Below are 15,817 nucleotides of genomic sequence, written 5' to 3'. Positions count from 1 at the left end.
AAAATACTCTAATCTCATTGGGTCATAGAGATGGGGAAAGCTGAGACATCAAAGGGATTTAAGAGATGAGAATTTTAAAATGGTGGTGTTACTTAACTGGGAGCTTGTGTGAATCTGCAAGCACAGAGATTACAGGTTCCCAGGACATGCTGTGAGTTGAAACATGATCAAGAGTTTAGAATGACCTCATACCTGGACACCAGCTATCATCACTTACCTGTTATGCTGACCTGTGTGCAAAAGGTATGTGATCCCAATAGGTCCGTGACACTATCCTGATAAGGTGTGGAAATGGATAAGCAGTATGCTGATTGGCCCCTCAATAAGATTATTGACAATTTATGGCTGATCCAAATTTAGTCTCGACACACTTCTCCCCATACTAAATCATAAAGCTGAAGTTCACTGAGAAATTATGGAAGTCTTTGAGTGAGTTCAGAGGTGATTATGTCACTTTGAAACTGCAGTCTAATATAATTTATTACAAGTAAGAAATGCCCACATATATGTAAAGTTATTCAAGATACTGTAGTGGAAGCACTTCCTGATGAGTGTGCACACTTCTATGGCCTGGGATGTTTATATTTTGTGCAGCAAATGCAGGGGGTGACTACAGGGGAAGCGTTTCAGGCCAATTATCTTTCATCAGACCAGGGACACGTTAGCAATTTATAAGTTAAAAGTTAGTGTAAGTAGGTTTTAAGTTACACAGAGAGCAATGGCGGTGTGATAGTGTTGACAGAAAGACTAAAGTGGATGTAAACCGGAAGAAACAATGGAGGAATGGGAGATGCAACACTGGAAAGGTTCATAATCTGAGTACTGTATGTTGAAATTAATGCCAAGAGCTAAAGGCTATAACAGGCCTAATTGGAAAAGAAAATAGTATTCTATTAACTTAGTTTGGCATCTATCAAGGGTTCAAAGACAAGGAGGTTTGAATGGGTGTGGGATGGAAAATTAAAGTGCCATTCCACTGGAAGTTCAGGATCAGCCTCGAGGAGTGAATGGAGGAATTCTGCAAAGTGTCACCTGATCTGCATTTGATTTCTCCAGAATCAGAAGATCACATCATGAGCACCAAATGCAGTGCATAAAATCACTGGTCACTTGGGATCAAAGAATGTAGAGGAGCGGGATCAAAGAATGTAGAGGAGCGGGATCCTTGAAAGAATGTGCCCAGTATTTGTGGATAACAGGTGTTCCAGGCTCAGACAGATGGAGTGCGCACCTCAAAACAAGTAACCTACAGAGGACTTTAGCAGAATGAGGTCTACTGTGGTTTACAATAACAATTTCAAACAAGGTCTCATCTCTGAGAGGCCAGGTCAAGGCTGGAGCCGAGTGGGATGGTGTGAGCTGTATCAGCTTGTTTCCCACATCGCTGCCGAAGCACTACTGACAATGCTGCACCTGATTTCATCTGTTAAGCTTTCACAGCTGTCTTAGAGATCCAAATAATATTCTCCAACTTTTCATCAACTTGCAATGAACGGAATGTGCCCATCATTCATGAGTGACAAAATGTCTACTGATTGGTTGTTCACAATGTTCTTGTTAAAAGGCTATTTCCAGTACCACACTTGCGTTCCTACATTAGGTGACATGCAAAGATCAGTATGAAAGGAGAGACTGCATTTTTCACCCATTCTTTGTAAATCTGTGGACTTCCATTACAGCAAACCATTGCCTCCTGAGCAGCTCCCGACTTCCTGCCTCCACCATCCTACTTGGAAGATTATGCCAAGTGTCAATTGTGCTTTGCATGAGGAAATATCTTCTGGCACTAGCTCCACGTAATCTCCTTGAATATAGTTATCCCTATAGTTGTGGCTTGCATTTAACTAAAACATTAAATTAGTCATCACCCAAAAATTGTTAGCAATTCTATCTGAGTCACTGATCATCTCTCCCCAAGATGCTGGTGGAACACAGCAGGCCAGGCAGCATCTATAGGAAGAAGCACTGTCGACGTTTCAGGCCGAGACCGTTCGTCAGGACTAACTCATCTCTCCTTTCAGGAGAGATGCTGCCTGGCCTGCTGTGTTCCACCAGCATTTTGTGTGTGTTGTTTGAATTTCCAGCATCTGCAGATTTCCTCGTGTTATCTCTCCCCAAGGCTGGTCCCTGCTGTGGGTCAGGCATTTCCTGCTCAGTAAGACAAGGAAGGGGAAGTAAAACAGGTGGATGGATTGTAGTGAGGTCCTTCTGTGGTTTTGGAATTAGTTCAGAATTGAAATGATTTCAGAGAAAGTTAAATAAAAATGAAAAATAACCTCAATTCCAAATGCACTTTTTAAAAAAAAAAGTCAACTGGCTTTCCAGAATGTTCTGGATCCTAGCTCAGCAAAAGACATCAGTACTGAAGTTAAAGTTTTTTTTGTATAATGTTCACGAGCACACTTTCACTGGCTAGCTGTTTCAAATATGTATCACTCAGCTTATCCAAAAATGTCTTATGTTGTTAATACTCAGGAGGTTCATCTGTCAACCAAGTGCTGTAAACGGCTTCAAGTGAGAGCTGTGAATGACACACAGAGTGGATAATTGGTAAATTACGTGGATGGGAGCGCAAAGTTATGGCAGGCCACTGGCTAAAGCAACAGCAGACATAGATCAATATAGGCCATTCACTTCGGATGACAAAAAGAAAAATGGGAACATTTGCTCAGTTACAAAAGAAGGACTTGATGCAGTTTTAATGCTAGACAAAGTGCACAGGTAAAGAAATGAGCAGTGAAATATTGTGCCAATAGGTAGGGCTCGAGTTATACGGAAGCAAAATTAGTTCTAATCGGAAGCACTGCTATTAGAATACTCCACTTAAGGAAAATTAGGTGTGTCTTCACCGGAATTAAACCACGGTTTAAAAACCTTGGGGACAAATTGATAGACTAGTCTCTTTATTAGAATATTTTTCAACCACCTCAGTGGCAAGAGATTTTGGACTGAACAGACTGGAATTATTTCCTCCGAAGCGTCACAAAGTAGGGCCCATAATCTTAAAACCAGGAAGAGGTTATTTTTGAAGAAAATTAGGAGATATCTATCAATGTGATGGGTAGCAGAGAATGCTACTCCAACTAGAAGTGTTTATTGCCAGGTCAGTTTCTCCCAAGCTGAACAATTTCACTGGCAATGAAGTAATGGTCCATTTGAAAGATAAAATATTGCTCTGCTCCACATTTAACGTGGAAAATGAGCACAAGATCACTGTGAACACAGAAGACTGACAGTCCCCTACAGAAATGAATAATTTACTTTTAATAAGTTACAAATAAATAAAATCAATTCCCTTCTACAACCAATTTGCTTGGAGTTTTTCACTGATGTGCCATCAATACTTTGAATCATCAGTAACACAAGGTATATTCCAATAGAAAATGCTTGTAAAAATATAATTTTATCATTCAGTGCTAAAAAAATGATACAAGGATATGCTTTTAATGTTAAAATAAGAAAACCAGACTTAAGCAAATGAAATCCAATACTTGCTATATTTTTGAATGTTATTGCTTTGCATGAGGTTTTTCCAATTAAAAGCTCATTGTTTGGATGCAAAATAAAATTTGCATATTAGTAGCCACAGAGTGGCTGAACTCCCGACATTTACGAAGAATTATTTACTTCTCAGCAAAGTGGAAATTAATCTCCTGGAAGCCAGCTATGGCAAACACAAAGATTTGCCTGTTGTTCTTATTTCTTGCTTTTGTAAGTGATTTTACTGTGAACTCTCATTTTTCGATGCACATCTGATGGAAGCTTCATTGTCATCTTCTTTTCTGTGGTTGTTTCTACTGCATTCGGTTTCCATAAAACTAGCTGAGCATCTTCCCCACATGTCAACAAAGAATTATCCTCAACATCCCAGTAAAAGGCACGAACTGTTGCCGAGTGTCCGTCACATAGTGAATTCATGTGGGCAAGGGCACCAGTTTCACATTTTAGGAAGTGAAGTTTCCCCTTATGGCTGCCGCCTAATACAAACAAACTATCAGCATCCTTGTGGTAAAACCCTCCAATCAGGTAGTCCAAGTGACCACTGTCCAATTTCAAGCTCTCTCTGGCATCCTGTATTTTAACACGTGTGATGGGCTCATCGTTATGGAGATGGGCAAGATCCCACAGAAAGAAACCTTCGTCATGGGTCAAGCAAAATATCTGCTCCCGCTGACCACCAGACCAGCCAACAAAACTGACTGAAGAATCGGAGTTGCACGTTGCGAGGAGAGCATCGTCTTCCGTTTCTTGGCTGATGTCAAAAATATTGACCAATCCATCGGTTGAGCCTGAAGCCACCATGTTGGGATTGGAGGGATGGAAACGGATTTGCGTGATATCATTGTTGTGGGTCTCTGAATAAACCCCAAGAGGTTCTTGACCTCCAGGACAATCAGTGTTGGTTCCACTTCGGGCATCCCAGAAAACCATGTAAGTATCTTCCTCTTTCTTTTCTGTTCCAGCACAGATAACTAAATCATTACAGCTAATATCAAAGCTGATAAATGCATTACTAGGATAGCCTTTGTAAATCTGCACTGCCTCCGCGCTAGATAAACGCACATCCCAGCACTTCAGCGTCCCATCACACGAAGCAGAGAATAGTAAATGGCTGTTGGTTCGTGCAAATCTTATCCCACTAATAGGAGCAGAGTGGCCTTGGAACTGTTGAAGCAGAGCCAGAGTCTGTTTATTGTAGACACGGATACAGTGGTTGGAACACAAAACAGCAACTAACTGACTACTCTGATCAGTGGGTGACTTTATGCAGTCAATATCCAGCAGGTAGGTTGAATCTTCAGTTTTCTGTGTTGACCGTTTCGCGATGCGCAGGTCATGAAACCACTGTTCAATGTCCTCCATGATTGAACTTGTCCCTCCACGATCTTAAATGAGATAAGCACAGAAGTAAAATAGACAATTCCATCTTATATTTGTGCAGCAAAATACAGTTTTGGCATTGTTCTCCAAATCCCTAACTCAAAATTTGATGCATTCAGTAGCTGACCCAACAGTTCAAGTTTCTAGCTCCGAATTTATGTTGCTTGGATTTCCAGCATCTGCAGATTTTCTCTTGTTCATAACTTTCCAGTTTTCTTACATCCACGTGCCTATCTAAAGAGTCTTTTACACATTATATTGTATCAGCCACTACCACAAACCATGGCACCCACCACTCTGTATAAAAATAAAATTACCTGACAACTCCCCTGAACTTTTCACCTTAAACAGACATCCTTTGGTATTGGCTATTGCTGCCCTGAGGGGAAAAATGTCCTGACTGTCTACTCTCTCTATGCTTCTCATAATTTTATGTACTTATTACCTCTCATCCTGTTATTCCAAAGAAAAAAGTGCTAGTTCTCACAACCTTTCCTCATAAGACATGCTTTCAAATGCAGGCAGCAGCCTGGTAAACATTCTTATGAAATCAACAACTACAATTGTGCAGTGTCCCCGGGACATTGAGATACAGATAAGTACTGTAATCAGATTAAGGAAATGCGTAAAAAAAAAATAGGGTTGTTGTCATGGGGGATTTCAATTTCTGTAATTTAAACTGGGACCTTCTTAGTGCAAGTTGTTTAGATGGGGCAGAATTTAAATGTATCCAGGAAGGTTTCTTAAATCAGTATGTGGAACGGTCCAACGAGAGGAGGTGCTGTACTGGACCTAATGTTGGGTAAGGAGCCTGGCCAGGTGAATGACCTTATAGTGGGTGAACAGTGACCACAAATCCTTAACTTTCCAGATAGCTGTAGATAAGGATAGGTATGGTCCTTGTGGGAGGGTTTTAAATTGAAGTAGGGCAAATTAGGCAGGAACGAAGAAGTGTTAATTGGGAACACCTTTTCTCTGGTAAGTCCACATCAGACATGTGGAGGTGTTTCGAGATTAGTTGCACAGAGTACAGGAAAGCTATGTCCCTGTTAGAAGGAAGGATGGGGATGGAAAGATAGGAGAACCTTGGATGTTCAGAGAGGTGATGAATTTAGTTAAGAAAAAAAATTAAAAGTATATAAAGCTTCAGAAGTTAGGATCAAACGGAGCACATGAGTATAAAAAACCCAGAAAAGAACTAAAGAAAAGGGGAAAGCCAGGAGAGGTCATAAAAAGTCCTTGGCAAGGAGGATTAAGGTAAATCCCAAGACATTCTACACATGCATCAAGAGCAAGAGGATAACTAGGGAGACGGTAATGAGAATGTGAAGTGGGTAAGGGGTACGTGTAGAAGGGGTGGGCGAGGGGTAAGTGTAGCAAAGTATGTAGACAGGACCAGTGGGAGGATACGTTATTGGGGAAGTAGCTAAGATAAGATTCCAGATAGCAGGTGGCAACCACAAAGGAAAGAGAACCTGTGACCACAAGACAAAGTGTTTAGCAAAGTATTTTGAGCTATATACCTATTTTGAGTGTTTTGCTTGCGTCCATACCCATTCCGAGTATTACGCTTGCGTCTATGCTTATTCCGAGTATTTCGCGTGCTTAGCTATGCAATAGCCAATCAATTGATGAATTCGAATCGGTAACCATATTTGTGAATGTAGTACCCTGCTTTTGGGTATAAATATGACCTTCGTAAACCGACAAATTGGGAGTTGGCTACCTTATGCCCGAAGTGCGTGGGGCTGCGAACTCCTCTCTGAATAAAAACCGTTTCAGAGGTAATTTTGTGTCTCTGGTGTTTTTCCTCAACTAAGCAGGTTAATAATTTCAGGTTGACAGTATAAAGTACCCACTCAAGGATAAAGTGGGGAACATTTGCTTGGATGCAGAGAATGTGAGTGAGGTACTTAACAAGTACTCTCCTTCAGAATTTACCGAGGAAAAGGACACGGAGGACCAGGAGATCAGTGCTGAGGGTATAAATATGTTAGGACTTTTACAGGCCAAGAAGGAGGAAATGTTGGGCCTCCTAATGAGTATTAAGGTAGTTAAGTCCCCAGGTTATTGAAGGAGGCAAGAGATGAGATTGCTGGGCCCTTTACCAGTATTTTCATGTCCTCTCTAGCCACTGGTGAGGTCCTGGAGGACAGGCGAGTGGCTAATGTTGTACCGCTATTTAAGAAGGGAACAAGGGAAAATCCTGGGAACTATAGACCTGTGAGTCTCATGTAGGGAAACTGCTGGAGAAAAATCTTAGGAATAGGGTACATGAGCATTTGGAAACCCATGGCCTAATTGGGAAGATCCAGCATGGCTTTGTGCGTAGTAGGTCATGCCTTACCAGCTTGACAGAGATTTTTGACAAGATGACGAGAGATTGATGAAGGTAGGATAGTGGATGTTGTCTACATAGATTTTAGTAAGACTTCTGTCGAAGTCTGTCATTGGAGTCTAACACAGAAAATTAAGATGAATGGGCTGTTTGGATTCAAAACTAGCTTGCACATAGAAGAGAGAGGGTGGTGGCTGAAGGGGCTTACTTGAGCTGGAGGTCTGTAATTAGTGGAGTTCCACAGGGATCTGTGCTGGGACCTCTGCTGTTTGTGACGTATGTAAATGACCTGGATGAAAATGTAGATGGGTGGGTTAGTAAGTTTGCAGATGATACCAAGATTGGTGGAGTTGTGGATAGTGTAGAAGACTGACAAAGAATACGGGGTGATAAATCAATTGCAGATATGGGCTGAGATATGGCAGATGGAGTTTAACCCAGATAAATGTGAGGTGTTGCACGTTGGTATGTCAAATGCAAGGAGACAGTACACCGTTAAGACAAGATCCTTAACAGTATTGCGGAGCAGAGTGTCTTGGGATCCAAGTTCATAGCTCTTTGAAAGTGCTTCACAGGTGGATAAAGTGGTTGAGAATGCTTATAGAATGCTTGCTTTTCTTAGTTAAGGCATTGAGTTCAAACATCAGCAGGTTATGTTGCAACTTTATAAATCTCTGGTTAGGCCACACTGGAGTACTGCGTACAGTTTTGGTCACCCCACTATAGGAAGGATGTGGAGGCTTTGGAGAGGGTGCAGAAGAGGCTCACCAGGATGCTGCTGGGATTAGAGGGCAGGTGCAATCAAGGAAGCTGGATAAACTTGGGTTTCTCTGGAGCGTCAGAGGTTGAGGAGAGTTCTGATAGAGGTTTACAAGATTATGAGAGGCACAGATAGAGTGGACAGACTGCATCTGTTTTCCAGGGTTGAATGTCAAATACCAAAGGGCATGCACTGAAGGTTTAAGGGGAATGGGAGAGGCACGTTGTTTATTCAGAAAGGTTTATTTATTTTATTTATTGTTTATATTTTAAATATTTTTAAATAAATATTTTATTTGTTTGTTTATTCAGAAAATGCCTGGATTGCACTGCCTGGTATGGTGGTAGAGGCAAATATATTAGAGGCTTTTAAGAGAAGTTTGGATAGGCACATGGATACAGGGAAGATGGAGGCATATGGACATGGTGTAGGTAGGAGGGATTAACGTTTGGGGGTTTTTAATTTGCTTCGTAGCTTGATTGGCACAATACCATGGGCCAAATTGCCTGTTCCTGTGCTGTACTCTTCTATGGCAGTCAAAAATTTTGAATCATTTTTCCTAAGAAAAAGCTTTTCAAAGTCTAAAGTAAACTTATTATCAAAGTGCATACATGTCACCATATACAATCCTGAAGTTCATTTTTGGAGGCATATACAATAAATGCACAATAGAATAGTAACTATAATAGAATTAATAAAAGACTACAACTCGGCTATTCAACCAGTGTGCAAAAGACAACAAACTGTGCAAATACTAAAGAAATAATAATAATAAATAAGCAATAAATATTGAGAACATGAGATGAAGAGTCCTTGAAACTGAGTCCATAGGTTGTGAGAACATTTCAATGAAGGGGCAAGTGAAGTTGAATGAAGTTATTCCATTCAATCAACATTTACAACAGTTCTTAACATCACTCCAATATACAGTGGTGCTAGAAAGTTTGCAAACCCTTAGAATTTTCTCTATTTCTGCATAAATGACCTAAAGTGTGATCAGAACCTCAGGCAAGTCCTAAATCTAGATAAGGAGAACCCAATTAAATAACAAAAAATATTATACTTGTTCATTTATTTATTGAGATAAATGATCTAATATTACATGTATTTGTTGGAAAAAATGTGAACCTCTAGGATTATCAGTTCATTTAAAGGAGAAATTAGAGTCAGGTGTTTCAGTCAATGGGATGACAATCAAGTGTGTGTGTGGAAGGCCCTGCCCTACTTGAAGAACATAAACCTGGGTCTTCACTATCAAAGTCTGATCTTCACCACACAGGTTTTTGGAAGCGTGCCATGCCTCAATCAAAGGAGATTTCTGAGGACCTCGGAAAAAAGTTGTTGATGCTCACCAGGCTGGAAAAGGATACAAAAACCCATTCCTAAAGAGTTTGGGCTCCACCAATCCACAGTCAGGTAGATTGTGTACAAATGAGGAAATTCAACACTGTTGTTACTCTCCCCAGGACCAACAAAAATCATTCCAAGAGCAAGGCGTGTAATATTCCAGGAGATCACAAAGACCCCCAGGATAACATCTAAGGCACTACAGGGCTCTCTTACCCTGGCTGATGTCAGTGTTCGTGAGTTTACCATCAGGCAAACACTGAACAACAATGGCGTGCATGGCAGGATTGCAAGGAGAAAGCCATTACTCTCCAAGAAGAATACTGCTGTTCATCTAAAGTTTGCTGAAGACCGCATGGATTAGCCAGAGGTTATTGGAGAAATGTTCTGTGGACGGATGATCCAAAATAGAACTTTTTGGCTTAAATGAGAAGCATTATGTTGGGCAAAAAGCAAACACTACATTCCAACACTGGAATTTCATCCTACCTATGGAACATGGTGGTGGCAGTTCATGGTTTGGCCTGCTTTGCTACCTCAGGACCAGGAAGGTCTGCCATCATTGATGGAGTGATGAATTCTGAACTGTACCAGCAAATTCTACAGGACTGAAGGTCAAGAGAAAGTGGGTCATGCAGCAAGACAACAACCCTAAACACACAAGTCAGTCTGTCAAAGAATGGTTAAAGCAGAAGAAATTTCACATTCTGGAATGCCTGAGTTAAAGTTCTGACCTTAATCCTATTGAAACATTATGGAAGGACCTGAAGCAAGCAGTTCAAGCTAGGAAGTCCACCAACATCCCAGATTTGAAACAATTTTGTAAGGAGGAATGGCCTAAAATTCCTCCAAGCCTATGTGCAGGATTGATCAACAGTTACCAGACACATTTGGTTGAAGTTTCAAGTTCCTGGGTGTCAAAATCTCTGAGGATCTAACCTAATCCCAATGTATTGATGCAATTATAAAGAAGGCAAGATGGCAAAGATAGTAGCTATACTTCATTAGGAATTTGAAGGGATTTGAAGGGGGGGGGGGGGGTGCTACTGCACAAGACCAAAAGAAGCTGCAGAGGGTTGTAAATCTAGTCAGCTCCATCTAGAGTACTAGCCTACAAAGTACCCAGGACGTCTTCAAGGAGCGGTGTCTCAGAATGGCAGCGTCCATTATTAAGGACCCCCAGCAGCCAGGGCATGTCCTTTTCTCACTGTTACCATCAGGAAGGAGGTACAGAAGCCTGAAGGCACACACTCAGCGATTCAGGAACAGCTTCTTCTCCTCTGCCATCCGATTCCTAAATGGGTACCGAACCTTTAAACACTACCTCACTTTTTAAGAATATTATTTCTGTTTTTTTGCATGATTTTTAATCTATTATACATATACTGTAATTGATTTGTTTATTATTATAATGTTATTTTTCTTGTAGATTATGTATTGGATTGAACTGCTGCTGCTAAGTTAACAAATTTCACGTTATATGCCGGTGTTAATAAACCTGATTCTGATTCTGAAGTTATTGCTGTACAATGGGGTCACACCCAGTTACTAAAAGCAAAGACTCACGTACCTTTTCCAACAAATACATGTAATATTGGATAATTTTTCTCAATAAATAAATGAAAAAGTATAATGTTCTATGTTATTTATTTAATTAGGTTTTCTTTATCTAGCTTTAGGACTTGTGTGAAGTTCTGATCACATTTTTAAGTCATATTTATGCAGAAAGAGAACATTTTGAAGTATTCACAAGCTTTCTAGAGCCACTCTAGTTCTCACCAACTCCATGTCAGTGCTACACCAGGTGGGGGTGGTTAGACTAGAGTTGCGGGGGGGGGGGGGGGGAATCAGAATAGCAGAACAGATAGTGGAGAGGTTGTAGAGACAGATGTTGTGATGCCCTCAGACCAAGCCAGGAATCAAAAGGCTGAGCATGAATTGACTAATGTCCAGAGCCGCATATATTTTGAAGCAAGTATCATAGGGAAGGCAGATGAGCTCAGGGCATGGATCGACACATGGAATTATGACATTGAAGCCATTAGTGCGACTTGGTTGCAGGAGGGGCAGGATTAGCAGCTCCCATATTCTAAAAGGCATAGTATATCAAATGAGTTCAGGGAAGTTTCCTTAATTAGGACGTAGAAGTCCCAATGAGAGAATGTGCGATACTTGATCTGCTCTTAGGGAGTGAGACAGGACAGGTGACAGAAGTCTGTGGAGGGAATACTGTGCATCTAATGCCATTAGTTTAAAAGTAAACATGGAAAAAGATGGGTCTGGTCAACGGGTTGCAACTCTAAATTGGAGAAAGTCTAATTTTGATGGCATCATAAAGGTTCTGGATTGGGACAGGCTGTTTTCTGGTAAAAGTATACTTGCTAAGTGGGAGGCCTTCAGAAGTGAAATTTTGAGAGTACAAAATTTATATGTGCCTGTCACAATAAAAGGTAAAGATAACAAGTGTAGGGAACCTCGGTTTACAAGAGATACTGAGGCCTTGGTTAAGAAGCAAAAGAAGGCGATGCATAGCAGGTATGGGAGGTAGGAAGATATGAGGGTACTTATGGAGTATAAGAAATGCAAGAGAACACTTAAGAAAGAAATCAGGAGGGCTAAAAGAAGGCATGAGGTTGCTCTAGTAGACAAGGTCCAGGAGAATCCCAAGGGATTCTATAGACATGTTAAGAGCAAAAGGATTGCAAGGAACAAAATTGGTCCTCTGGAAGACCAGAATGGTAAACCATGAGTGGAGCCAAAAGAAATGGGGGGAAGATCTTAAAGGTACTTTTTGCATCCGTATTTACTCTGGAGATGGAACAGAGACTATGGAAGTGAGGCAAAGCAGCAGGAGGAAGCTTTTGCTGTCTTGAAGCAACTTAGTGTGGATAAATCTCCACCGCCTGACAAAGTGTTCCTTTGGATCCTATGGAAAGCAAATGCAAAAATTGCAGGGACACCTTCAGAGATATTTAAATCATGCTTAGCAGCAGGTGAGGTACTGGAGGTTTAGAGGAAAGCTAATATTGTTCTGCTGTTTAAGAAAGGCTCTAAAGTTAAACCAGGAAAGTTATTGGAAGGTATTCTAAGGGAGCAGAAATGAGTGATTAGAGATAGTCAGTATGGCTTTATGCATGGTAGATCATGAATAACCAATCTTATAGTTAGTTATTTGAGGAAGTTACCCCAGGAAAGCTGATGAAGGCAAGGCGGTGAATTTTGCCTACATGGACTTTAGCAAAGCATTTGACAAGGTCCCGCATGGGAGATGGGTCAAAGTTCATTCAGTCGGTATTTAAGATGAGGTAGTAAATTGGACTAGACATTGGCTTTGTGGGAGAAGCCAGAGAGTGGTAGTCAATGGTTACCTCTCTGACTGGAGGACCGTGACCAATGGAGTGCTGCAGGGATCAGTGCTAGGTCCCTTGCTGTTTGTGATCTGGATAATAATGTGATTAAACGGATCAGCAAATTTGCAGGTGTAGTGGACAAAGAGGAAAATTATCAGAACTTGCAGCAGGATCTGGACCAGCTGGAAAAATAGGGAGATAGAATTTAATGCAGCCAACTGCAAGGTGTTGCACTTCATTAGGACAAACCAGGGTAGATCTTATACAGTGAACAGCAGGGCACTAAGGAGTGCTGTAGATCTGAGAATACCTGTCTATAATTCATTGAAAGTGGTGTTACAGGTAGATAAGGTTGTAAAGAAAATTTTTGGCACATCTGCCTTCATAAATCAATGAATTGAGTACAGGAGATAGGATGTTATGTTGAAGTTGTAAAAGACTCAATCTGGAGTATTGTATCCAGTTTTGGTCACCTATCTACAGAGAAGATGTAAATAAGGTCAAACATTTACAAGGACATTAGGGCTGGAGGACCTGAGTTACAAGGAAAGATTAAGTTAGGGCTTTATTCCTTGGAACACAGAAGACCAAAGGCAGATTTGATAGAGGTATACAAAATTATAAGGCGTATAGATAGGGTAAATGCAAGCAGGCCCCTTTCCACTGAGTTTGGGTGGGACTTCTAGAGGTTACGGGCTAAGGGTGAAAGGTGAAATTTAAGGGGAACACAAGGGGAAACTTCACTTAAAAGGTCACGAAGAGTGTAGGACAAGCTACCAGCGCAAGTGGTGCACGCGAGCTTAATTTCAGCATTTAAGAGAAGTTTGGATAGTTACATGGATGGTAGAAGTATGGAGGGCTATGGTCCAATTGTAGGTCATGGGAGTAGGCTGTTTAAATTACCCAGAAGAGACTAGATGGACCAAAGGGCCTGTTTCTGTGCTGTGCTTTTCTACGGCTATAATTTTGGAATTCAGTTTCAGACAGGTGAAATCTGTTGTTCAGCAAAAACTATGTCAACTAAAACATGACTTCCCGGCTCTACTGTTCAGAGATGTCCCAAGCAGATTACACACGTGAGTTGAACACAAATGGCCTTATTTTTCTATATAATGCTTCCAAAGCTCAGACTTACAGTATGCTGATAATTTTCATCATTTTCAGTTTGGAACTAAAGCACAGAAGATTAACTCTACCTCAGTCTATTAGCTTGACCCCTAACAAGCGCAAGGAGATTGTCATACACATTTCGCTCTGTAGATGTGGCCCAACCGACTGAGTTACTCTAGTGTGAAGCTCTAAAATCTCCAGATAATCTAACAATATTCAGGCCAGTCTGGACTTTACTTCCTCCCGTTTGCAAGGAGGCGGCCTCCAGCAGAACCGCGACAAGCTCTGGCTGAGGTCCCTCTCCCCCCATCAACAACTTCCCGGCCTTTACCGCTGCAAGAAGCGAGGCCCTTTCTCCACACTGCGTGCTGAGGGGCCGAGCATGAGGCAGCGGCCCTGCGGCCCGGCACCCTCGCTCACCATGTGGCCGGCTGGCCGTCCGGCCGCTCATCGCTCCATTTCCAGGCCAAGCGGCGCCTAATCGGGAGGCCGAGGCCGCTGCCTCCGGTACTGCAGGGGCCTGCGAGCGGTCACCTACCAGCTGCCGAAGAGGCTCCAGACCACCGTCACCACCATTGTAAAAGGAACAGGACTGCCTCCCTTAGAGCAAAAGGGCGGAGCGAACACCTACGGCTTAAAGGGGCGGGGATCATCGACTCGCCTTGTACTCCATGTACACAGTATCGGAAAGGCTGCAGCCTGTCTTCGATTAAAGGGTCCAGGAGCATTCAGTCCGCTTGTATTTAAACGATCACAGACAGTCACTACCGGTATATTAAAGCGACTGCAATCCTTTTACTTATATTAAAATGGTCGGGAGTGAACACCGACCAGGTATGAAAGGACCGCAATCATTACCCACATCATAAAGGGACAGTACCTTACATAAACATGCATTCACTCCCCATGTATTCAAAGGACTGCATTAAAGGGGCCAAGAGTATTAATTCACCACCCTTCCCCATGTTAAAGAGACCACAAACTTTTACCCAACCCCCCCCCCCCCCCCCCCCCCCCGTATTAAAGAAGTCAAGAACAAACATCTCTACCAGGCCCCTAAACAACAATGATCTATTAATTCAAAGAAAAGCAATCCCTACCTTGGATTAAAACGAGCTTGGAGTAAACCCCCCCCCCCTCCAGATATTAACGTGCTCCAACCAATCAACCTGTGTATTAAAAGGACCGCAACTTCCCCCTCGCATTAAAGTACCTGGGAACAATCACACATTAGAGATTAAAGGACTCCCAGATCCTAATTAATCAGGTCTTTAAGAGAAGTTTCGATATGTAGGGCTATAGTCAAGGTTTTAAATTGAATTGACTTTATAACTTACGCCCTTCACATACATGAGTAAAAATCTTTGTTACATCTCCGTCTAAATGTACAATTTATAGTAATTTGTAATAAATCGTAAATTCAACAGGATAATCAACATAGCATAGAAATGCAACGTGAAGTAATCAGTCTGGTGGAAGAAACTGTCCCGGAGGCCGTTGGTGTGGCAGCTGGAGTAGATTGTGGTCCTGAATCATGGGAAGTTCACAACTACAGATGAACTGGGCTCTCTGCGGAGTCCTGCGATTAAAGGAGGTACTGTTCCCATACCAGACAGTGATGCAGTCGGTCAGGATGCTCTCAATTATGCCCCTATAGAAAGACCTTAGGATTTGGGGGCCCATACCAAACTTCTTCAACCCTCTGAGGTGAAAGAGGTGCTGTTGTGCCTTTTTCACCACACAGCCGGTACATGCAGACCAAGAGAGATCCTCGGTGACGTGTATGTCGAGGAATTTAAAGCTGTTCACCCTCTCAACCCCAGATCCATTGATGTCAATAGGGATTAGCCCGACTCCATTCCTCCTGTAGTCCACAGCCAGCTCCTTTGTTTTTGCGACATTGAGGGAGAGGTTGTTTTCTTGACACCATTGTGTCAGGGTGATGACTTCTTCTCTGTAGGCTCGTTATTATTTGAGATTAGGCCAATCAATGTAGTATTGTTACTAAATTTAATTAGCAGATTGGAGCTG

General features: G+C 41.8%; 1 protein-coding gene across 3 annotated transcripts; it reads right to left on the bottom strand.

Moving 5' to 3' along the window:
* Positions 1 to 3,241: 3,241 nt before the first annotated feature.
* Positions 3,242 to 14,477, bottom strand: wdr89 (WD repeat domain 89). Of its 3 annotated transcripts, none has more exons than XM_073039508.1 (2): positions 14,325 to 14,477; positions 3,242 to 4,886 (listed from the first exon to the last, which is right to left on the bottom strand). In XM_073039508.1, the coding sequence occupies exon 2, from the start codon at positions 4,861 to 4,863 to the stop codon at positions 3,697 to 3,699; it is 1,167 nt and encodes a 388-aa protein (XP_072895609.1). In that variant the 5' UTR covers positions 4,864 to 4,886; positions 14,325 to 14,477; the 3' UTR covers positions 3,242 to 3,696. The 3 variants fall into 3 exon arrangements, with proteins under 3 accessions (XP_072895609.1, XP_072895608.1, XP_072895610.1); XM_073039507.1 differs by having other exon boundaries at positions 14,207 to 14,334; XM_073039509.1 differs by lacking the exon at positions 14,325 to 14,477 and adding an exon at positions 14,118 to 14,135.
* Positions 14,478 to 15,817: the final 1,340 nt, after the last annotated feature.

Source organism: Hemitrygon akajei, chromosome 3 (genome assembly GCF_048418815.1).
Source record: "Hemitrygon akajei chromosome 3, sHemAka1.3, whole genome shotgun sequence".
Lineage (NCBI taxonomy): Eukaryota > Metazoa > Chordata > Chondrichthyes > Myliobatiformes > Dasyatidae > Hemitrygon > Hemitrygon akajei.
The sequence above is the reverse complement of the archived record's forward strand: the minus strand, read 5'-3'. Positions and strand labels throughout refer to the sequence as shown.

What these genes read in the sequence shown, in the direction of transcription:
- wdr89 (XM_073039507.1), bottom strand. Translation starts at nt 14,237, where the DNA reads ATGAGCGGCCGGACGGCCAGCCGGCCACATG. An exon ending in GACGGCCAGCCGGCCACATG is followed by an intron (nt 4,887 to 14,206) that starts GTGAGCGAGGGT and finishes ATCTCATTTAAG; the next exon opens with ATCGTGGAGGGACAAGTTCA.